Source organism: Aquila chrysaetos, chromosome 3 (assembly GCF_900496995.4).
Source record: "Aquila chrysaetos chrysaetos chromosome 3, bAquChr1.4, whole genome shotgun sequence".
Lineage (NCBI taxonomy): Eukaryota > Metazoa > Chordata > Aves > Accipitriformes > Accipitridae > Aquila > Aquila chrysaetos.
In genome coordinates this window covers 77,549,767-77,573,230 of record NC_044006.1, presented here as the reverse complement: position 1 = coordinate 77,573,230, position 23,464 = coordinate 77,549,767, and the positions used below count along the sequence as shown (strand labels likewise).

At 47.3% G+C, this 23,464-nt stretch overlaps 1 protein-coding gene across 2 annotated transcripts in view; it reads right to left on the bottom strand.

The window, feature by feature from the left end:
- Positions 1 to 23,464, bottom strand: part of PTH1R (parathyroid hormone 1 receptor) — a 127,418-nt gene that overhangs the window by 65,279 nt on the left and 38,675 nt on the right. For both annotated transcript variants that reach the window (XM_041122489.1, XM_030008838.2), the window contains exon 2: positions 54 to 159. In XM_041122489.1, the coding sequence (XP_040978423.1) occupies positions 54 to 159 (106 nt within the window). The remainder of the gene's footprint in view (positions 1 to 53; positions 160 to 23,464) is intronic.

Genomic DNA, 23,464 nt, shown 5'->3' with positions numbered 1-23,464 from the left:
AGAGAGGGGCCCAGCCCCAGCCATGCAGTCTGGGTTGCTGTGGGAAAACTCACCATGCACCTTGGGCACCTTGGCTTTCAGGTGTCGTTCGCACTTAGCCTTGGCTTTTAGCAGTAGGAAGATCTGCTCCTCTTTGGTGATGACATCATCAGCATCCACCTGCAGCGATGGGGAGAAATGAGGTTAAACCTCAGCATGCAAAGAGCAGCAGGACACAAACTTCTTAGATAATGCGGGTGATCCGAATGCAAATCCTCCTTTGCATCAGCAGTTGCCTCCACCAGCCTTGCTCCGTGTATCTCAGTTTGCTCAGCAATTAGCGTCCCAAGCAACACCTCTTACAAGATGCCACATGGAATCTTCTGCATACATAGCAAAGGAAGCGCACACTGCAATTGCTCACATCATACACATGCACACACAGGAAGGGAGCAATTTCTGGGGTGGCATGCCCCAGCTTGCAGGGATGAGGCTACTATCCAAGAGGAAAAAAAATCCTGGTAAATGATATTGTACCAAGAACTCCTCTTAAGAATTGCAACCTGCCATCATCAAGGCAGTGCTACGTCCACCTCTGCATGCAGGCCTTCAGCCACATGGCATCAGGCTCTATAAACATACTATCTAAATCCAAGAACATATGCAGAAGGGGCTGCTTTAGGCAGGGCTGTGAGCTGACAGCATCTGCCCCCCAGAGACTGAAGGCTTGGGGAAAAACAGCCTGTGAGCATCATCCTGAAAAGACTAAATTTCTCCTCCTGTAAGGTCTCCAGATGTCAAGGGACAAGAAGAGGGGGACAGGGAAGGTGCTTTACTCAAAGCCTGTTTTACCCTCTTCTGTTTGCTGCTTGCTGATACATGGTGATACTCAGCCCTCAAAGGCACTTGCTGGTCATAAATAAAAAAAAAAAATCTTGCTTCATGGAGCTAGCATGTTCCCATCAGGCATGGCTGGCCTCGGGGAGCTAGGGGTACAGCCATGGGGAAGGCTTGTTCTGCAAATGCTTTGGTTGTTATAGCATACAGAGCTTTGGTCTAATGCAATATGGCTGCTTTAATTTTCTGCTGTGCCTCTTGGGTACTTAGCTTGTGTGTCCTGCTCAGACATCCAGGGCCTGTCCCACTGCCAGATAAAGCCTGAGATTAGGAAGAACTTTCTCCTGGGTTAGTTTGGCAGGAATGGATGGATATTTCACTGTACCTATCCCAGCTACACTAGGATGATAGTGCCTTTGTTCTTTCCTGCTTTTTTTCCTCCTAAAAGAACAGTATACTTCCTCCTACGTTCATTTTCTGCCCTAGATTTGAATGGATGATGCAGATCGTACCCTGTAGGTGCCTTGTGATTTGCAGCATAGAAGTGGGTGAAGAAAGTTGTGGACTGTGTCCATCTACTGGCAAGCCTCCCTTGCAGGCCCTAACCTGCAGGATCTGACCATCCTTGTGAAACCTTTGAGGTTTGGGTCCATCCTTGGTAGTCTGCCAGTTGTGGCAGAAGAGTCTCTGGGAGGTCAGGACTGGCAGGGATCCTCACCCACCAGATCACCCCAAAGCTGGTTCAAAGCACAGAGGAGTCACGTGTAATGCCTTATAGGGCTCCTGAATTGAGGATGTTGGTAAGGCACTAGCCTGAGAGAATTAAGTGATGTAGTAAGTTGGGATAAATCTCTACTCTTCTCATTGCCTCTGTTTCCCTAATATTTGTCTGTCTTGATTAATCAGACTATAAATGCAATGAGAGCAGATGTTGCCTCTCTCTGGGTTTGTACAGAACTCAGCACTCACTCACTCGTAAAAGCATGATGTAAGCAAGAAGGGCTGCAGTACTGTTTTAAGCAAAGCAATAAATTTCTTTTTTTCTTTTCTTATCTTGACTGTGCTGGTGAGACCGGCCACTGTAAATCTGTAATGCAAAACCTAGGGTAGCGCTCCACATCCTGATGGATGGAGCAGACCTAAATTTCAATGCATAGTACAGGCAGGCAAAGGAAAAAATAAAAAACCTTGTGAAGCCAGTACTGATCTGCAGATGAGAAGGAAACCTGTCAAGAAACAGGTTGTAGAGGCTGTCCATGGAGGTGGCTGCTCATTTCAGTCCCTTTGAAGAACAGACTGAAGGGGGGTTATGACATTTTGTTGTACTCCCCAAAACCACTGCTAGTCAGAATTAAGGTTCCTTCACTCATTTTAAGTTAATTCATTTTGGAAAGCAAGTAAGATAAACCAGCTGAAGGCCAATCAGTTCTCGAGCAAGACTTACTACAAATGACATAATGAGGGTTAATGAAATCCAGCTTAGAAGTAAACTCAGATTCAATTTCCCAGTGTGCTCCTATGGAGAGGAACGGTGGATGTTTGAGCAGCTGGTGTGGTAATGGACACGCAGATGGATAGCTAGATCTGATAAGGGGATTCCGAGTAAAACAGAAGTTAGTTTTTCATGTCCTTGGAAAAAATCCATGCTAAAAATCCTTCAGAAGTGGGAGTTGGTTTCAAAACCGCGTTAATGTTAATGCAAAGCAAAGCCATCCCTTTCCAGATGTTTGGCCTGTCCACATTTAAGGCAACATCCCGCATTTCAACTCTTTCATTGGAAACATAAAACCTCTGGGTCAAAACCTGCTGTCATTTATATCTGCACAAAACCTGAGTGATTCCACCAAAGCTGGAGGAGCTAGTCTGGATTTATAGTGGCCAGAGAAGAACTGACCTCAGGCATTTCAAATGATTCATCTCTCGCACGCTTAGTCCTCAAGCTCCTTTGGCCGTGCTCTGAGAGTAGGGCAGCTCCCAGCCAGAGGGATGTATGGTCTCCAGGCCAGGCACAAAAAAATAAATTTTACTTCCAAGAAAGGGAGATAAGTCACCAAGCGCTGTGCTGTGCTCAGAGCTGGGCAGAACAGCTGGGGCAGAGCTCTGAACTCAACCCAGGTTTTCAGCTTTCCTGAGCCCTGGTTACTGGTCTTAAATTTCCAAAACCTGCCAGACCCTTAAAAAAACCCAAACCCCAAACAACTCCCCATTCTCTTCCCTCCTCCAAAACTGGTTTAAATGCTAAAAGAGATGTTTCAGATGTGTCTTTCTGTGTTTCTCTTTGGTCAAGGAGGCTGAAACATGTATGTAAACACATATATGAATAAGAATAGAGAATTTCATTAAATCCCATGTCTTCAAGGAGACACCTATGCCTAGGAGACTTGTAGGAAAACTATGCAGTCTGGCAATGCCGCTCCTTTGCTGCCAAATAACTCACATTAAACACCTAAGTAAAACTGGGCTGATAGCTAGTGGTTCTGAACTTCTTGTCCCCTCCTGTCCCAACCCCACGTTCCATCCCTTGCCTCCATCCTTTGTCAAACCCCTTGCTGAGCCATTTCAATGCATCAGCCAGACTGAAAGCTCCCCAGGGACACAGGACTGAACAACATGCTGCTGGATCGGACACTGAAACAGCTCAGCCTTGGGTTCAAGAGACAGAAGGTAGGACAGGGCAGATACCCACAGCTGGAAACTGTAGAGCAGCTTTGGACCTGTCAGGTGCCAGAGCACTTTTAACTGTTCAATACCACTTTTTCCTGTGCATCTGATTTTCTTGCTCTGGATCTTCTGATCTTAAGATAATGCTGCCCTACTCATCTTTCCATCCTGGCTGTCAAAGGTTAAAAGAAATCCACAGGAACATTTTATTTGCAACACAGATGCACTCATGGTATTAGACATATTTGGATCTGGCTTGGCAAAACTTTCTCTTTGACAAACAATCTCAACACCTGATCCAAAAATACTGCGGGATGGCCTTGCTAAAATCATTAGCAGTTTTGTACGCCAACTTTTTGGAATCTGAATATCCCCAGGCAGCAAAATAAGTGGCTTCATTTTCAGAAGTACTGAGGTGTGGGCAGCAGGAGTTCATAACAGGTAGGAGCTACTGCTGGTGAAGCAGCCACTGCTTTGGAATGGATTTGGATCCCTTGGGTTGGGAGACAGATGGGGCTGGAGATACTGGCATGAGAAGTGTCTGTAAGATACTGGGTGGTGCAGAGAAAGGGAGCTAATTGGTCACGACTGTGCAGAATTTGAGACCTGGGAGGCACAAGATGAAGAGAACAAGGTCTAAAAAGAAACAGGACAATACATGCAAGCCAATCGTATCAGTGGATTCAAAATAGGATTAGACAAATTAATAAAGGACAAATCCATCAGTAGCTATTAAACACCGTAGCCTGGATGCAAATTTCTGATGCAGGAAGGTCTTAAACTGCTGATCACCAAAAGCTGGAAGGTGACAATCATGAGGGCTGTCTCTTTCTCTGAACATCCTAAACTAGCAGCTCTTTGGAATGGTCTGTTAGGATAGAAGATTGACTGAATATCTATTTTTTTATATATATCTCCATAGGCCCTCTATTTTTCTAAGGCCACAGAAACCTTGTGCCCTGCTGAGCATCCAGGAACATACATGCACATTCTGGGTATGGTCCAGTTTGACATGCTCAACACAATCTAATCTGTATATTCTCTGCACCTGCTGTTCAGGACCATGAAAAAGTAGCTAAGAGGTGCTAGAAGCACTTCATCCAAGCGAGTGCTGCACCCACAACTCACCAAGATTTGCATATTCAATGTTTCACTTATCTTTTATCAAGAACTTCTGCTATGAGCCCACCCACTTGCAACCCAACACCTCTCATTCTGCAGATGCTTATTAGCCAACAGAAAGGAACAAACATAATACATATTTTCCAACATAATACCTGCCTTACTGGCCAAGTGGGAACATCCAAGATGAAATTTACCAGTCTGAGGTATTCACCCAGAGTTCCTCTTATAGTCACTGATTATTTAGATACACAGATCAGCTGAAATCCATTCCCTCCTCAAACCACTACCTAAAATAAATCAGATCAGCTGTGGGGATTTTTTTTTTTTTTTTTTTTTTTTCCTTTGTGCAGCTGGGGACTGCAGTAATTGGTCATGTTAAGCAGCACTGAGAGGATCTGTGGAGCAGGGCTTTTGCTGGTATGATCTCTGGGGGCAAGAGAAGCATCTGAGGGAAGTCAGAAATAGTGTCACAGACAGGTACATCTCCCAAATCCAAGTATTTGGAAGTATGAGGTCATCGTGTCCCTGCAGAAGTTAATCACTCTAAAAGAGCTGACAGCAAATCCCTTTTCACGAGCCCTCCCTAACTTTCTTCAGCATAAACTCCTGCGCTGAGCTTCCTTGGCATCAAATTTGTATGAGCTCAAGTGATGGAGACAGGCTGGGCGCTACGCAGGTAGGTGCAGAAGGACAGCTTTGCCCTTCACTCCTAGTTACAGACTAGGGGAAAGGATGGGACCTCCTCCCTGGTCTCCCCGGTTTTGCAATCAAAACCCATCTGCTACTCTTTCTCAATGTTTATCACCTCTCGGCTTTCCAGCACTGTTTTTTGCCAGAAAAAAAAAAAGTTCCTTGTGGGGAAAAGATCTAGGAATGCTTTTTTTTTTTCCTCCCCCTTGTTCAGAGAAAGCAGAAACGCAGAGCAGGAGGCAGGCCAAGCAGGGAAGGGTGAAATGACAATGCTATCCAGAGGCTGTTAAATCAGTTTTGGTTCAGCTTTTTTTTTTCCCTTTTCCTTTGCCCCCAGAGGAGGCCATGGGGTAATTATGATAATGTTTTCTGGTATTTCCATTTCATTGGCTGATCTCCCAGCCACTAAAGTAAACCCCAAATCTCAACGGGGAGGTCATATTCATCCTTGTTTATGGGACTCATTTTCAGAAATAACACTATCCTTTTTGTGAAACTTCCCTGGCAGCAACTCAAAAAATAGCTAAAGGCAAACAGATTCCTTAGTCGGGGTTGAGAGCATCACGGCCGCTTGACAGGCCCAAGGCAAGGGACTGCTGGTGATCACCACCTTGGACAGCCGTAGACCAGGTAATTGCTGGTGTGAAGCAGAAAGGGGGTGCAGGCAGGAGGGGGGCTTAGGAGAAAGAAGGGAAGAAGGGAAATGTGGAAGTGAAAGCATCAATGCTGGTGATAGGGAGGGAAAACGGAGGTGGGTCCCAAGGGTGTAGGACCAGGGTGGGACATAGGTAGAACTGGCCGTGTGGGTCGCACCCCAAACCAGCCCTGCTGATTTTGGTGGTCACCTCTGGAAGGGTGATCATAGTGCTGTCTTTTTTGTGAGGAGTGAACCTGATGGACTGGGGTGGGGACACAGAGACCAAGAGTTAGCCAGCTTTGGGGAGCGTGACAAAACTTTTCTAAGGTTTTCCTTTAAAGGTGCCTTAGGCGAGCTGGGTGAAGGGTCTAACTGAAACACCAAACCAAGCAATATAAGGTCATAAACCAAGTCCTTTTTCTGCAACAGACACTGCAATTGAGCTGAGGGCATGAGCGGGAAGGAAATTAAATTAGAGCTTCATTCCAGCCTTGATGATAGAGCAACCCCTCTCCTGAACTCTGTAAGGGTCAAGATAGTTGTCAGAATTAGGAGATTAATCTAACCAAGTCTAATCGAACATCAGACCTGCACCTGTCACAGGTGAGCACGCCTCTACTGATATCAGAGCATCAGGCTGGGCTGAAGGCAATGTGGCATTGATGCCAGGCATGCAGACAAGGGTGGCACAACTGAATAATGCCACAGAGTAGGGATTCAGCTGCCTTTGGCAGGAGCTGATGTAGCCTTCACCGTGGGCTCAGCCAAAACAGTCAGTCAGGAGCTCGTGGTGACGGGGAATTGCTCAGAATGGACATGGTTTAGTGGGCATGGTTGATGGTTGGACTCGATGATCTTGAAGGTCTTTTCCAACCTAAATGATTCTATGATTCTAGAAGCAGGACAAGGTGGCAGGGTGGAGGTGGCTGGGAACACAAGGCATTGCCTAAGGTTGGTCAGCGGTGGGGTGGCAACATGGGATGGTGTAGAACTGAGATCCTGACCCCTGTTTTTTATAAAAGGAATTGCCTTTCTTTGGATGAGAGAGGATGGATTCTCTTGATTATTTTGTGATCGGGTTTTGATACCTAGTTTGTCTTCTCTGTTTCCCTACACTTATGCGAGGGAGTGTTTGTACAAGCCCCGCATCTCCTGGCCACTGGAACTTGCTGGTTTACTCAGGTCCAGATGAAGCCTGGCAAGTATGGAAGGACCAGGGATTTGTGTGTGCTGTCTTGGACAAAATGTACCCTGTGCAATCTCTGTTACAGGGTCTGCTGCCAGTCCTATAGCATAGTAAGATCTGCCAGGCTGCAACTGAACTGGTGATTAACTGTGCCCCGTGTCTGGCTGCATTTCACAGAAGAAATACAGGTATGCTTGCCATTTGCTGGATTTGCATGCTGGCTTCTGCTGTTGCTCAGGGCACATGCTCCCTGGCAAACAAAACTCCTTGCTGGGTTCAGAAGGAGATTGTGACCCCACCATTTGACTCTGGAAGCTTGCACTTCAGGCAAAATACATCCCTTACCCCCTAAAAGCTGCTCTGGACTTGTGCTTGGACTGTGAGGGTCTGGCACGTCATACTTCAGTGACAGCTTACAGCATCTCCCTCATGGAGAGGCAGAGCAGAGTAAATACAGATAAATGGCATTTATTCTCTTCTAATTTGGGCAATGCTGGATTTGCCCACTGCCCAAATAATCTAATTCCCTTTCTTAATTTCCTGCTACCTCCGTGCTTATTACCCTCTGCCTGCCTGTGTGTTATCAGTGCCTTGGCGTAAAAACCATACAAAAACAACAACAAAAAAATCCACTGGGGACAATTTGTTGCAAAGAGGAGCTAACAGGGGGGGAGAGCAGGGAGTGGTACTTGTTCTGCCCTGAGGGATTTAATTTAACTGAATAGGCATTATTTCCAACATTAGGGAAGAAAAATGTGGTTTGAAACCTATTTCCTTTCAGGTTAATGCTGGAAAGATTTAAAAATAAATAAAGCCGAAGTGCCAGTTGGCCCAGCCAGAGGTACAGTAGCGAAAGCAGCAGAGGCACAATCCACTGCCAGCAGCTAATCGCAAGGGCTACAGAGCTGTGGTTTGCTCAGGACATCGGAACGGCGAAGAGGATGGGGGGAGGAAGGTCGTTTTGTAGCAGGAGCCCCTGGACTCCTGGACAGGCCAGGTCCAGGTCCAAGAAAGCAGATTTGGAGCCCCCTCTGCTGCTGGGTCTGCAGCTCCTCTGGGCTGCTGCAGCGGGACTGATGTCTCTTCCCCACGTTTGGCTGCAAATGCTTTGCTCAGTGCATGCAAATGTGGGCAGGGGGGTGTACGACAGCAGCAAAGCGTAATTCTTGGGGGGACTAAGCATCAGATTTACCCACCTGTCATGGGACCAGACGTGAGCCTGGCAAGAGCTCCTGTTCTTACCCCTGAGCTCTGCTGTGCCCCATGATGGACGAGCACCCATCTCTCTCTCCCCCTGTCAAATATCACCCATAGTGATGTTGCAATTATGGCAGGAATTCAGATTTGAGAGCTCAGGCAGGCGGGTGCTGAGCTGAGCTCTCTACGTTGCTGTCCTGCCGTGCGAAGCAATGCCTGTGTCTGTCCCTCACCCCATCCCACTTACAGAAGATGGGAATCAACTTCATGAGATGTCTTACTCCTTCGAAAGGCTGAGCTTATAAACGCCAGAATGGGACAATCAAATCAAGAGGGTGTGAAGACAGAAGGGTGAAAGGAGGAGGAGACCCAAGGGGCACCCAGGTGAAGAAGAGGGTGGGTGGAAAAGGAGTTGATGTGAAGGGGAAGGAAGAGCTGGTTGGATCCTGATGAAATAGGACTCTGGCCACAAGCTGGGGAAGCACTGAGAGATTAGTGCACAAGCTGCTCTGCCCTCTACCTGCTTTTCCCAGCCTCCCAGAGGGTAAATGAGGTTGGTGCTTTTGCCTTAATCCCTTGACCACATCACCCAAACCACCGCCTGCTCCAGAACAGCAGGACGTCTCTGCTCCTGCCAGCCGGGCTCGGGGACCCTGCACTGCAGCTGCAGAAAGCTGAATAACTTCACACTGTGCTCAGGGCTGTCTCAGCCCTTCCCACGAGTGCCCTCCCCAGGCTGGCTGGTCCCTGCTCTTCATCCTACCCTCAGGCTTAGATCTCCCATGTTCAGGAGGTGTCTGCATGCTTCTGAGGAGCTTGCATTCCTGTTTCCCAGTGCCTCCTTGCCCTGCAAGAAGGACGCACTCCTACCCTCAATCATAAATCCATCCTCTCTACCCATGTACAATGGAGTCTGGGTCTCAGCACTGTTCTGCCATGACTGCTGTAATAAGAAAAATGCCAGTGAATGGAAAGAGGAAATGTTGGCATGGAAAGATGCGGGGCAGAATTGGGAGTGTTGCGTCCTGTTACTGTTTCTTGGGGAATAGTACGGGCTGAGCTGGTCTCCTTCCTGTCCCTCCAATCCCATTTAATCTCACTTTGCCTTGGGGAAGCCTCATCCTTCGAGCAGCATGAGAAGAATGGGAAGAAAATCTGCCTGGACAAAGCACAACTTGCAGACTCACGATAACTCATGCCAAAGGAAATTAACTGATTTGAACATGGATGTGCTCTGCATTTATGACCATATGGCAAAAGATTTCTTTGGGATGGAGTAATGCCATGACAGCAATAGAAGACGACCTTTATCATCCTTGTCACTTCCAAACTCTTCAAGTTGTTTACCTGTATGGATCTCTTTCCTTAGCCATCCTGGCATGCTAATCCCTCTATTACTAAGTGATCTCATGATTTACGGTCAGCACATATCATTTATCAAGGAGAACTGACATTTATGGTGCATTTCCAGGACCTGGAGTTTTAGGACAACATCTGTCTCACCAAAATGATTGCCTGCTTTCCTGCTTTACACCCCTGGAGCAAATGAGGTGTAACCCAAGAGGCTGAGCTATGAAAAAAATCCTTCCAAGCAAGGAGGAAATTCACCACGACTGCTTATCAGTGCTGCCCAAACAGAGGTGGTCTTCCCAGTGATTAGAAGATGGAGCTGGTGTAGGGAGGTCAGCAGTGATCACTACTGATTTGACTTATATTCTTGGATCATAAATAACACACATCACACTCCGCACTTGTGCAACAGGATTACTGTAGTCAGGAATGATTAATCCCGACCTAAAGCTAACGTCTAAAATATTCACATGAATCACACCCTGAAACTGCCAGTTCTCCCCTCTGACTACAGTGGTTCCAGAGAAGGACTCGCTCAGCTGGAGGCATCCACTTGTTTCCAAATCTCTTATGTGAGATGAGACAAACTCTACCCTGAACTTCTCAGCTGGGTGTCCAAGCTTGAGATCAGCTGAAGCCAAGGACTGTCCCCTCTGCCTAGACCAAGGCAGGGGCTGCAGGCTTAAACCCAAGCTAGAAAAGCAGGTCTGTGCTCTCTGAGCTGCCAGAGAGATGTAGGATTGCTCCTTGGTGCCTACTTGGCAGCTGAACGTGATGCCTGACCCTCCTGTGACTTGGAGGTGCCTTTGTTTGCTGCTGAAGGAACCCTGTATCTGTGCCCCACTGGTTGAAATATTGGGAGGACCATAAAAAAAAGTAGAGGTCATTCTGACACTGTGTTTTGATCTGTCTTGGCTCCCACCCATACCTTTCTCTCATCTTCAAGGGATGATACAAAGAAGTGTGCTGTAAGACCCCACATTTCCCAGCATGTGAGCCTAGCTACAATGCTGGCTTCTGTCTCTCTCTTTTCCCCTTTGAAAGCAGATGGTTTGTTTCAGTTTCATACCTTGCTGTCTACAATGATTGTTTCACAACTATCAAGGCTGCAAGGCTTGATTTCTGCCCTTTCTTTGTCCTTTTACATTTTTACATTTTATTTTGTCCTGAAAAAAAAGAGTCCAAAAGGCTGTCTACAATGATTGTTTCACAACTATCAAGGCTGCAAGGCTTGATTTCTGCCCTTTCTTTGTCCTTTTACATTTTATTTTGTCCTGAAAAAAAAGAGTCCAAAAGGCCATGGAGGGGGTTCTCTTGTTAAAAGGGACACCTCTTTCCTCCTTGCCATGCTCCTACCACAGATGCAAGAAGGATCATCTCAGTACAGACCCTCTGGCCCTGAAATTGTTTTCAGTTATGTGACAGATAATGTCACTTGGACAGAGCAACAGGAGGGATGTATTTTTCTTGATTCTTCATGGGAAAGTCCAACTCCTTCCCCTTTGTCTCCCCAGTTCTCTTGCACCTCTCAAAAATAACTCCCTCCTCTAGTTTTCTCTCCTGGTTCTCAAAGCTTCAGGCACTGATTTTTTTTTTTTTTAAAGTCTTTCTAGGAATACCCTCCCTGGACGAGGGAGTTGGAGTTCAGCCTTTTACTCAAGTACTCGGAATTGTCCTCAGACAAGACAGATGGTTGCAGTCAGCTCGGCCAAGGATGCAAAGAGAGCTGTCTTAACACACTCTGACACATACTCCCTTGTTATCCTCCCACAGTGGAAAGTACCGATAAGAAGTGCACGAGAAAGATCTATATCAAATCATGAGATTAGAACTCTAGAAAAAGAGTACTTTTTACTTTCATTTTTCATACCAGCAGCTAAAGAGCTGAAGGTTATAAAGCACAATATGCCCCGTGGGAGTGTGCTTGGGGGGAGAATGCCAACAGCCTTTGCTCAGCTCTCCGAACTGCACAGAAATGGGATTCTCTCCATTTCACAACTACCCACCATTGCTTGTCTGAAACCAGGTCAATACCATTAATGCTGAAGAATGAAAGACTCCCAGTGGAGTGTCTAATTGAAAGCCATTAAAGACAACAATTAAAAGAAAGGTCTACAAGTAAACACCTGCTATTAAGTAGTAAGAATTAATTACCTATTCTTAAGTAGTAATACTAGCAGAAAACATTCTGTTGACTTTGGTCCATGAGTGCTAATAATTGGTGTGTCACGGTCACACCTCAGCAGTCTTAAGATGCTCAACATTAGACAAAATACAGATTCATATATAGAAATAACAAATATTGCATATACTTGTCCAACCCCATACATACAAATATTTTTGTTTTTCTTTCAAATCAAGCCAAAACAAGGTTTTCCTATATTGCTTGTGAAATAAGCATTAAAATGTTGACTATAACATCATTAAATTCCTCCCCAGGTGCAGCTGTAGAAGGAAAATCTTATTCTTCCTATTATTTGCTGCAAAAGTGACAAGAATCCCATTTTTCCTGAGCAGTGCAGAGGTAAGAAAATCAGATATCCCCAGAAAACCAAGCTTCATTTCCCCCACAATACGCATGGACGGTCCCAGTGTCAGGCTGCTCTGGCTCTCCAGCCATGCCCGAAGGCACAGCCACTCTCCTTTGTGAAGAGTGTGCCAGAATTGCTATTTCAGGATAAAGGTTTTGGATCCAGCGACTGCTGGAAAGGTCTTGATAAGAACATCTCTGAGCTGCTCTGCATTTGTTTATGGTAGAGCAGTGTCCTTACTACCACCAACTGCTGGGAACTGAGGCGCGGAGTGATGAGGGCTGGTGACATCACACCTAACTTGAAGCATCTAAAATGCAGATGTGTCATCGGAACTTGACACTCCGGGTCTCTTTAGAAGAAGGGAGAAATAAGCACTTTTAGGGAGCTGCTGTTCTGCTCTGCACTAGGACTTTGACACCAGGATGGGATGAATCATGCTCTGGACTCTGCTAGCTGTATTGGTTATGCTTCCACTGACTCTACAAGAAGCCTGGGGTGAATTCAGTCTGAAGAAACTAATCCACGTCCCCTGTAAGTCACATCAGTCCCCAGTTCACTGTCTGCCACCAAGGATCAGGCAAGTACCATGCAGCATGCGAGGGTTTGACCCTGGAGCTTGAACAGTGCAGGCACCTCTCCTCTCACGACCCCGTCCCTGCCGAGGCTGGATGAAGCTCACCGAGCAGCCCTGAGCTCTCTTCTGTAATGCCCAGGTTAGTGCGGTAAATCAACCTGACCAGTACGGTGTTACTGGTAATGGCAGGTGGCACGTGGCCCTCTGCACTGGACCTGTCCTACAGGACTGATGGCATCCAGACCATTTCTGAAGACCAGTTAATAACCTCATGGAGCAGTGTGGCTCATCAGATCTCATCCTCTGTACAGCCTCCCTGCTTGTTTCCACTAATGATCGCTGCTCCGGAGCTGACAGTGTGATCAGCTCTGCAGTGTCATTTTGCAAAGGTAAAATTATTCCACTTTCAGTAACAGCGGGTGTCACTCACAGCAGTCTGGAGGAGGGATTTGGGTTCACCTTTCTCAAAGTAAATGTTTCCAAAATAAATGTCCTTGTCACAGGAAATGCTGGGACTTTGGACCAGTCCCAGAGGGAGTCGAGGTGGACAGTAGCCCCCCATCGCCAGCAGTAACCCCAAACGGCTATGCTTTTTGTTGAGCTGTGAACACAGTCCAAGGAAATACTTGTGAAGCACTGGGGAGAGATTGGAAGCCGCTATCGCCCCCAACACCCCGTCCACAGCGCCAATCCTAACTCGCAGCAATCCTGCTAACAGCAGCCCCTGAATCCCCACGGCCAGCCGAGCGGTCAGATGCCAACCGGCGCATCCTCTTTGGCATGCAAGATGCGAGCCGCGGAGCTATTTTAGCAGTGAGGTCAGGTCCTGCTTGAAAGACAGCCCTGACAACATAAAGTCCTTCTTTTTTGAATACATTCATCAAACAAACTCACGGTCAGGCATTTCAAGACCCAGCTGTTGCTGGCTGCTGGGCTTGGCTTTCAGGTGGTGGCCAGACAGTGGTGTATCAGCTGCCTCAGGCTTTGGAGTTTGCCCTCCGAGATTTCAATTCGCTGATGAGATTGAATGGTTGTTCCAGACACATATGAGGATTTCTCAAGAGGCGATTTTGTGTCAGCTGCTGCTTAACTAAAGGGGAGGGAAAGACCCAGCTGGAAATGTTTTTGTGTAGCATCACCCTTGGCATGCCTCAACCGAAACATCACCCTTGGGCCACTGAAAATCTCAAGGCAGAGCTGAGGAGCATCTAGAAAGAAGGGACGCTGACCTGGACAAAAGAGGTAGAGTGATGGAGAGAGCAGTGCCAGGCTGTAAAATGAAGTGCATCATGCTCTAGACTCCACTGACTTCATGGACTAGATCTCCATAAAAAGCTACTACACCGAGGACATCCCCACTTCATCATCTGAATCCCCTTATATCCCACCTGCCCTTGCAGTCATGGCACATTCCTCATACTTCTCAAGCCTGGAATGGCCCAATATTGCCAGCCAAAAGGGAGATAAGATGTGGAGGTGACTCCAAGTTCAGGCAGCCCATAAGGTCGCTTAAAGGAGTCGGGCCAGGACTTGGGAGCCCATGCGGTGTCAGGCAGCTCCCGGCACGGACCGGCACGCGTGATCCTACAGCAGCAGCTTCAGCTCCTGGTTCAGCTAACGAGTCGCAACTCGGCACCCACAGGGCAAAGCATTCGCCAAGAGGCAAAACAGGCTCAGCTGGGAGTTCAGAGTGATCTTGTCTTACTAATTTGGCATTGAACTCTGAAGGTGTTCAGGTCCCTACATACCTTTGCTAATCTAAGCTTTCTAGGTAACTACATCTGTTTGCTGGGAGTTTGAAAAGTGAGTGCAGGTGACAGCCTTTCTGCCTCAGTTTCCCCCAGGTACAGCAAACTTTCTCACCTTTCCTTGCCTCATCTGTTTTGACTACCTCTAACTTTTTTTGGGCAGATATGTCTCACCGGGAGAGCGAGTGGTGGGAGGAGAGGAAAAGACAGATTTCAGAGCAGGCAGCTACAATGAGCAGTAACAAGCTGCAGAAGCATTACGCTCTCTTCCCTTGGTGTCAGGGGGAGCTCTGCTTGCAACAGGAATGAGAAAACAGCTCCTGCAGCCCGAATTGCTGCTCCACAGCCTTCCCATTGGCAAATCATCAGCCTTTTTGTTCGAAGGCTTGACTGAATTTCCAATGCAGCTGCTCCAGGCCATGCTGTGATTGATTTCTTTTTTGCTTTTTTTTTTTTTGCTTTTTTTTTTTTTTCCTCCTTCCAAAACACCAGCTCTTCATCTTACACCAAGCTGCTGAACCCTGATCAGTGATCAAGCACAAGATCACACCGTGGCCCCACGCAGCCCATGAATTTTATGAGGGAGGCAAAGTCTTGGCACACGTTCCTCACTGCAGCTTCGAGACCTGGGACACCACAAAACCTTTAGGTCAGGCTAACCTGCTCCTTTCCAGAGCCCTGTGTGCATTTTGCTCTCTCAGTGCCAGACATCCAGATGCGTCCAGCCTCTGGTCCCAGCAGTTCCCCAGCCTAATGTGATGTAGATAATGTTACATCTGTACACACACAGATGTAACAGAGACACAACACTGAGCTGGCTTGGGGCAGCCCTCTGTTCTTCTCTTCTATCTGGGGAAGAAGTCAGCTGGAAGCTAAATTCATTCTCCCCATCTTGGGTGTCCATAAAGGGGCTTGGTGGATGCTCGCGAGATGTTTCTGCTGCAAATGGTCAATCCCACATCCTTCAGCCCGCTGCCCCAGTACTAGGGTTTGGGATTTACTCATGCCAGCTCACGTCTGCTGGTGGGATGCTACCACATATGGACCGCAGGGAGACGAGGAATTCATGCCCTGTGCATGCCGTGCCAAGGCTGTGGGCCAGGCAGGTACGGGCTGAATGCCATCTCCCCCTCTGCTCTGTGTGTGCCAGCAGCCACGGCTGAAAGCAGAGAAACCTCGGTGGCTCCGATAGCTCACAGCAAAGTGGCAGGATCTGTTCTCTCTGGGGTGCACCTCCACGTGCCCTCCCGTGCGGGACATGCTGAGCGGCAGCACGTCTGGTAGCTGAGGCCAGGTACTAGTGACTGAAGGCAACACAGGGTTAAGGCACAGCAAGGACAGATGCCAGCGTGGGTTTGGTCAGGAAAATAGTCCCTCAGTGGGGGTAGCTGCCATGGTGGGGGTCAGGCTGCTGTGACTATGCTGTGCCCATACATGTATGTCAGTGGGCTTCATATCACCTATAGTTTAGAAGTCAGTGCAGAGAAATAAGCATTTCCAGGGTGCAAGGTATCACCTCCTGAACTAGATATCACCAAAATAAGGCCTGTTTGTCTGCACTGGTTTTTGGCTATCCAACTGTGTCTGAGCATCTCTGCAACCACAGGAAGGATATTGGTTACGGACGTTATCCAGGGCAGAAGGTGTTCTTCCAGCCCAGTGGCAGAGAATCATGCTTAGGAAGGATGCTATGGGTCTGCATGGGTGAATCAAACTGTCCGGCACTGTTCTCTGCCCCTGAGGTGCGTGGGACAATCCACATCCTTGCTGTCAAACTCTTGCACCCTCTAAAAGAGGATGGCTGCATCCACACTGTCACGTGGGAGTGACGCCTGATGCACAATGACCCTGAGATAGGGAGAAGGCACTTTCACCCAGGTGTAAAGCATCCAAGGAACCATGCTCAGCATTTAATGTCTGAGATTATCAGCATGAACCCAGAGCCAGGAACTTTTCCAGTTTATATATAACTTATAGCAGTTGTCACTGTGTCTCAGTCACTGCTTTTCCAGGGCTGAAACCGGAGCTAGAGGGTCCAAAAGCAGAAAGCTGTGAAAATGAGAGTCTGGGCTAGGCTGGCTTGGTCTCTGTTGAAAATATCTTTGGTATATGGAGACTTACTTTTCACTTTGAGTTCTTACAGCAAGATACAGGTTCAGAGCCACAGTGGAACCGAGATCTGCAGGTACCTAGATGAGTGCTGAGAGTTTAAATAGTGTTGTGGATGCAGGTCCAGTATCTGAATGGCTTTGGGGAGAGTCGGTACAAGCTACAGACTCCTGGCAGGAGAAGACATGGAAATTAGCATGGCTTGTGCAGGGTGTTTGGGGTGGCCAGCCCTCTGAGACAGGCTGCACACAATCCCATTGCTTCGATGCTAGTCTCAACTTCTCCTTGGCTGCACGTAGGCAAGCGCAAACAAACCTTCAGAGCAGGAAAGGGAGGTCAATGAGGGAGGGGGGGTTGCAAGAATTGGGGAGGACCTGAATTTCTGGCCTGCCAGAACCCCTCCCAACCCCAGGACTGAAACCCAGAGCCCTGCCCTGCTGCGGTGGAGCTCTGTGGCGGGTGGTGGGGAAGAACGTGGCCTGGTGGGATCTCCAGGGCAGCTGCAACACAGTGCATGTATTCTCTGCAGCCCTGGAGCGTGCGGCACCGCTAATAGCTCTGGAGGAGCCGGCGTGCCAGCATTCCTCGCCCGGTGCCAGGAAAGCCACTCCGAGTACACAAGGAGTTGGCTCCCCTCCGCGATCACATTAGAGGCATTCTCGGGTCTTCCCAGCTTGTGCTGCAGTAATACATCATCCGCTTCATTCTCCACGGGAGGCTTTGCGGGCAGCGTGGGACGTGGGAGGAAACTCCTGGGGGAGTCAGCCCGTGCACCATGGCAGTGCACCGGTCCCCTTTCCCTTCATTGCTGCTACTGAGAGCATCGGAGCAGATATGCCCAGGGTGGATTAGCCCCATTGATTGAGGACCAGCCTACACTAGACTACCAGGAACGTGGTTTCTATTCCTTGCTATGCTGGGTGAGCTTCTTCCCTTTTCCCCATTTGTACAGCAGGAATGAAATCCCTTCTCTGACACCGTCTTCTTTTATGGCCTTAGGCAAATCATTTAATGCCCGTGCATTTGAAACATTTCATCTGAGTGGATTCCTGAAGGCTTTATGATAATTAACAGGTCTATATCTCATCTTCTGCCTAAGATGGGCCACTGCCTGTAATGGAAAGGAAGAACTCATACTGAAATTTGTGTGCAAGATTTTACCCAGATGACTCATGGACTGCCTATCACAATACATGACCAGATCTCCTGTTAGCATCCTTGGGAGTAAAAGTGCCAAGCAAAAAAGACACAGCCAACAAAAAGTCATCTCAGCATGCCTCTCAAATATCTGGGACCTGAAAACAGAGAGCTGGAAGCAGCTCTCTGACTGCAGGTGTATAGATTTCCTTAGGACTCAAGTTGGTCCTGGGAGCATGGATCCATTCCGGGTCCTAGTCCTGGGATGGTGGGAGAAAAGCCCTGCAGGAACAGAGGAAACATTCCAGCCCACATTCAGGTTTCTGCAGATGTGACTTCACTTTTCTTTCTTGAAGGAAATTTCACCCCATTTTTCTGGGAGCCTAGATGCTTGCCCAGGACTTTTTGGATATTCAGCCAACCCATTAGACTAGCTTGATGCGTTTTGCATGTGGCTAACCACCTGCTGGAGAAGACAGCAACGGGCTGATCCCGCTTGCTGTGAGTCAGTGCGATAAGCACAGGCAGCAAAATACAGCCGCTCAGGCAGTCAGAGCCCTACGGGTCCCGTAGGTGTTGTGCCAGAGGATGCTGACACCGGCAACCTGCCGTTCCTGGAGAGCAGCTGCAGAGCACTCTCATGGTACTAAGCTTTCCAGGAAAACCAGGTTTCTCTTGACTATGACATCTGTGTCCGTTATATTAACTGAGACCACTGTGACAGTAAAACCCCTGCAAATCAAGGTAGTTTCTAGTAGCGATGAAAAAACCAAACCAACGCAAACACTTGTTTTTATTTTGAAGGTGTGTTTTCTCCACAGGAGATTAGAAGTAATGTCAGCAAAAGCTTGTCACATCGGCAGCAGACTTTTGACCAGCAATCAGACCAGGGACCCAACAAGCCTCTGCAGCAGCATCCAGGAGAGCGGCTGTACTCAGTGTGTCGGTCTGGGCTCAGGTTGGTGAATACAGCCCTGCTTAATCCCAAACATATCCTATAGATGGGAACAAAACAAAGGCACTCAACAAATCCTGTGCTCTGAAGGCCACAGAGTCTTGTCCTATCTAAAGAATCACTCCATAACAACCGATTATCAGAAAAGAAAAAAAAAATCTTCTTGGTGAGCAACTACTTGTGAGCCCGTGTTCAGGCCCAAAACAAGTAGGTGGGATGGAAATCCTTATGGGGCCTCCTATGGCCCTTTCTACATCATGGAGTGAGGATCAAGCCCATAAGTGGTTGTACGACCCCAGGTATTGTCTGGCTGCCAACCCCACTGCAGCTCCAGGTCAAAATGTCCACACTATGCCTATGTGGAGCCAACTTGGGACATCTCCTGGCAGAGCAGCCTACAGCATAACGGGTCCAACCTGTTCCCCAGATGCTGCAGAAAAGAGCTCCTGGCTTCTGCCCAGACCTCTTCCCTTGCAAAGGGCTTGGGGTAAATAAAAGGCATCCCTCCATTTCTGTGTACATTGGTAAAACCTCAGGTGATGGCTAGGTGCAGGCTCAACTTTCCTTGCAAGTGTGGCTCAAGCTCCTACTTCCTACAGACATTGATTATTTTCCTTCCAAGGAGGCTCTTTCTTCCCCTGCCTCTAGACTGTCCCTCACCTGGGTGAGACCCACAGCATTTACTCACTCTGGGCTAGTGTGGACAAGGATGTAGTGACTCAGTCTGCACCCCCTTGGGGGTCCTGCAAACAGGCTGGCAGAAAATAGAGTTAAAACGGATCATAGAGGAAAACCATATTATTACTATTACAGTCTTGACATGTTTTGCCCTCCTGGGTTTTCCCACCCTATTCCCCAGCCCCACTGCACCTCCAACACATCGGTCTTCCTCTGAGACATTGCCATGCTCCCACCACCCACTGGTGAGCTCCCACCCACTGGTGAGCTCCCATCACCCACTGGTGGATGCAGGCACTGAGCCATCAGGCCTGTTTTCGTTGAATGGCATCCTAAATTGGGGACTCGGTAACGCCTGGGCTTGTGTACCCTTCTTTATTGGACTAAAATGCGATGCTGTTTATTTGGCAGTAATGATTTGTGACAGCCAGAGAGTTGCCTGGCTTGCTGCCCTCTGGGAAAGAGAGAGAGCCTCTCCTCTCCCTGTTCTGGGGCCAAAAAGCTCTTTTTTTTTGCAATTTGCCAGATGCCTCACAGAAGTCTACCCAGATGGGCTGGATCAGGGGAGCAGCCTGGGTGTGATGGACACTTTGTGAACCCAGGCACCTTCCAGCCTGGCACTACAGCATGGCCAACAGGGACTGCCAAGAGAGTAGAAATCACTGAAGAGCAGGTAAGACTGGAAGCCACCTGCAGATGCTTTGGGAAAGCTGAGAGATAACCTGAGGATGACGTTCTGGGATAGCCATTTTCAAGAGGTGGTTCCCAACCTCTCATCATTAGAAACTTGCAGGCTGAAGTTACAGACTCCCTCCAGCATTAATTCCCTTCTCTCCCCTCCCAACTCACTTTTTGTAGTTGTAATCCTGGAAATACTTGCTGTCTTTTCAAATGTCCAGTCCCCTGGATCTGACTGCAGCTCTTGGTTTCCATACCTCTCTTGTAACAACAAATTCCTTAGCCTGGTAAACCTCTGAAGGTTTCTCGACGTCTTATTTTGTCTCCCTGTTGAATTTGCTCAGAAAATCCCCTTGATCTTTTGCTATGAGCCACAAGACAGATGTCTCTGGGCACCTTTTCCTCATAGGTGTGTCTGTTCTCAGCCCTGGCTGCAGATTGCGTGATGCCTTTGCTCCATGAGTCAATGCTCATTTGACCCATCTGTGACCCAAGTGACTGGTTTCAGTGGACAGTGCTGTTCCAGACTAACCATAAACAGAGGCAAAATCAGGCTTAGGCAGATTTCCATGAAAAGCACAAGAAGTGGGGTAAGGTAGATTATCAGAAGAAATAATACACCCTACACTTTAAGCCCCAATGGGGCAAACACGATGGATCTCCAGAAGCCAGATTATCATACCAAGTAAGCAATGGTGTAAATTACACAGTAGACGTAAGTTGGAGCAATGCAAGTAGGCAAAGATCAGGTGTTGGGGTGAGGTTTCCAAAAAGGATGTAAGGGACTTGGGAAACAAGCCAGTGACAGAAATCTGGATCTGAGCAAAGCTCTCTTCCTCCTCACACCAGAAGCACCTTTGCATGAAGTGGTACAAAGAAATTGAAGCTGCTATAACAAGGGTATGCAACAACACCTGGTGAGATACAACATGAAAAGGAAGGTAGCTATGCTCAGTTATAGGTCTTTCTAGGATATTACAGGGATCCATACCATGTAACTTTGAGCACCTACAGCTCAGATACCTACATTCAAGCTCTGCACTCCCTTTGAAGCCAATGAGGAGAAACAGACAGTTTATAGCCATGATTGATCAACTCTATTTCAAACGTCTACTTTCAGGTGAACCTAAATAATGCCTCGTACATTGACAGCATGAACAAGATCTCCATTATCTATAAGGATACAGAAAGCTTCCTACACTGCGGGTGTCTACACAAATCCTGTGTGGAGTGTTTCTCATATTCTTTGCATCCTCAGTCTCTTTTCTACACAGAACCGTCAATAACAATATTAACATTGGCATATTCTTTTGCATTCAGCAGCAATTCTGAGCACTACAAAACAGCAACTTTAGAAATAGATTCCCAAGAGAAAACCCAATCAAAAGGATGCCAAAGTATTATGTCATTCCTAGGAGCTGCAAGGCCAGTTCATAGGGAATCACTGGTTTGGATCTAGGTAAAATGCCTTAATACACACAGGACTTGTTGCCAGGACTTTGGGGTCTTCCTTTCATTTCCCTTACTGGTGGGACTGTGGTTTTTGGCTGTAAGGAAAAAGACACAGAGCTAGTCGAATAGCAATTAGTTCTGCAACAAAAGAAATTGGCACCATTAGGAATGTTGCTGTTTCTTTGTACTATGGTAGGTTTTCATTACAAAAAATAAATATATACATACGAATATTAGACAAATCTGTTTGCCCTGAAGAGATGATTTTTTCCCTAGGCTTAAATTTTTGCTCTCTGTGAAAGGAGAAGACAGATTTTATGCTTTTTCAGGAAAAAAAAAAGTTTTTTTTTTTTTCCCATGAAAAGAGCTTTTCAATGAACATTCTCATTTCGTCAAGAAGCCATTTTCCATTGGGGGGAAAAAAAAGGCTTAGGTAAACGTTCTGACCAGCTGCTACAATGCATCTTGCCACTTCAGAGGGGTGCTTGCAACTTTAATTAGTGGTTAGGATAGTAACGCGCTGTGCGATTTTCTGATGTGAAATGCCGGTAAATGATTATTCCAACCACCTGCTGGATCCTAGCTTCTTCTGCTGCTTCTGTGTCTCACTGGGGTTTAGCAGTCTCTTGAGATCTGCAAACCCTTTTAATCACAGAGACCAAAGATGGTCTTTTGATCAAGAGCACAGCAGTGCCGAGCGTGAAGAAGAAATCAATTAGTGAAGGAGCAGATTGCTTTCCCCTCTCCTCTCCCACCTGGCAGAGCTTCTGAAATGGAGGCAGAGTGGTGTTTCCACGACACGACGTGGTAAAGGAGAAGGACCACCACTGCTGTAACTTCGATGCTGGACTTGGCCACTCCCAAGCATCAAGGTCACCATGACTGACTGTTCCACCTCACAGCCCAGAGCAGAAAGGTGGCTGAACTGAGTTTGGGATGATTCAACGCATACGTGCTTCAGTTACTTTAGAAGGGAAAATGGCTTATTACCAAGATAAGCAACACCTGGGCAAAAGGGGCTGAACCACATTAGAGGGAAAAATTCAAATTAATAGAGAAATCAGCACAAGAAGCAATACATAATTGTCCCAGGGTGAGACTCTAAATGCAAACAAATTTAGCTTAAAGGCCCACTCCCCATCTGGCTGCATCACATATCGCAAGATACCGGGAGTTTCAAGAGGTACTTGTTCAAATACAGCAAAGAATCACAGCCTTAAAGAAATGGCAAGTGTATTTGTGTTTCACAGTGGTAGGTCAATGGTCCAGTGGGACAAGGTGATGGGTGGTCCAACCCTGCCCCTGAAATCAAGATAAAGCCTTAAATTGTTCCGTGTCAGTCTAGGTGCATACAAATACTCAGGTTTTCCTGAAAGTAGCATGGGAAAACATCTCTAGCCCTCCCTTCATCAGCACCAGAGCTATTTAAAAATATATTTCATCCACGTCTGTCTGTGTTGGTGCTTAACAGAAACGTGCACAGTGAAATCCTGGATTTTATCAGAAATCAAACAAGCAGTTCAAAAGGGCTTTAGTTTCCAGCTTCAGCCACAATAAAATAAAAATACTGAGCAAAAATTCTCAACAAAAACTAAACCAGTCTCTTCTGATCTAAAATGTTAATGGTGGAGATGGAGTCTATAATTTCCTGAGCAGAAAACTACAGATGTGCTCCAGCTCTAGCTCACTGTCAGGTCAGCTCAATTCTTGCTGGAGTCCCCTCCTCTTGCTCATCGCTCTCATTTTGCAACGTAGCAATATTAGTTGTGGGGACTCACCATACCCAGGGTCACCCGGAGCTCCTCAACCACCTCTCTCACAAAAAGGAGGTGCATTAAGAGTTTTGTACTGCAGGAGCAGCTAGAGCCACAGCGATATCCAGGCTGTGGGATCACAGTGCCGGCCGCATCCTGGTGTACGCATAAATCAGTGTTCAT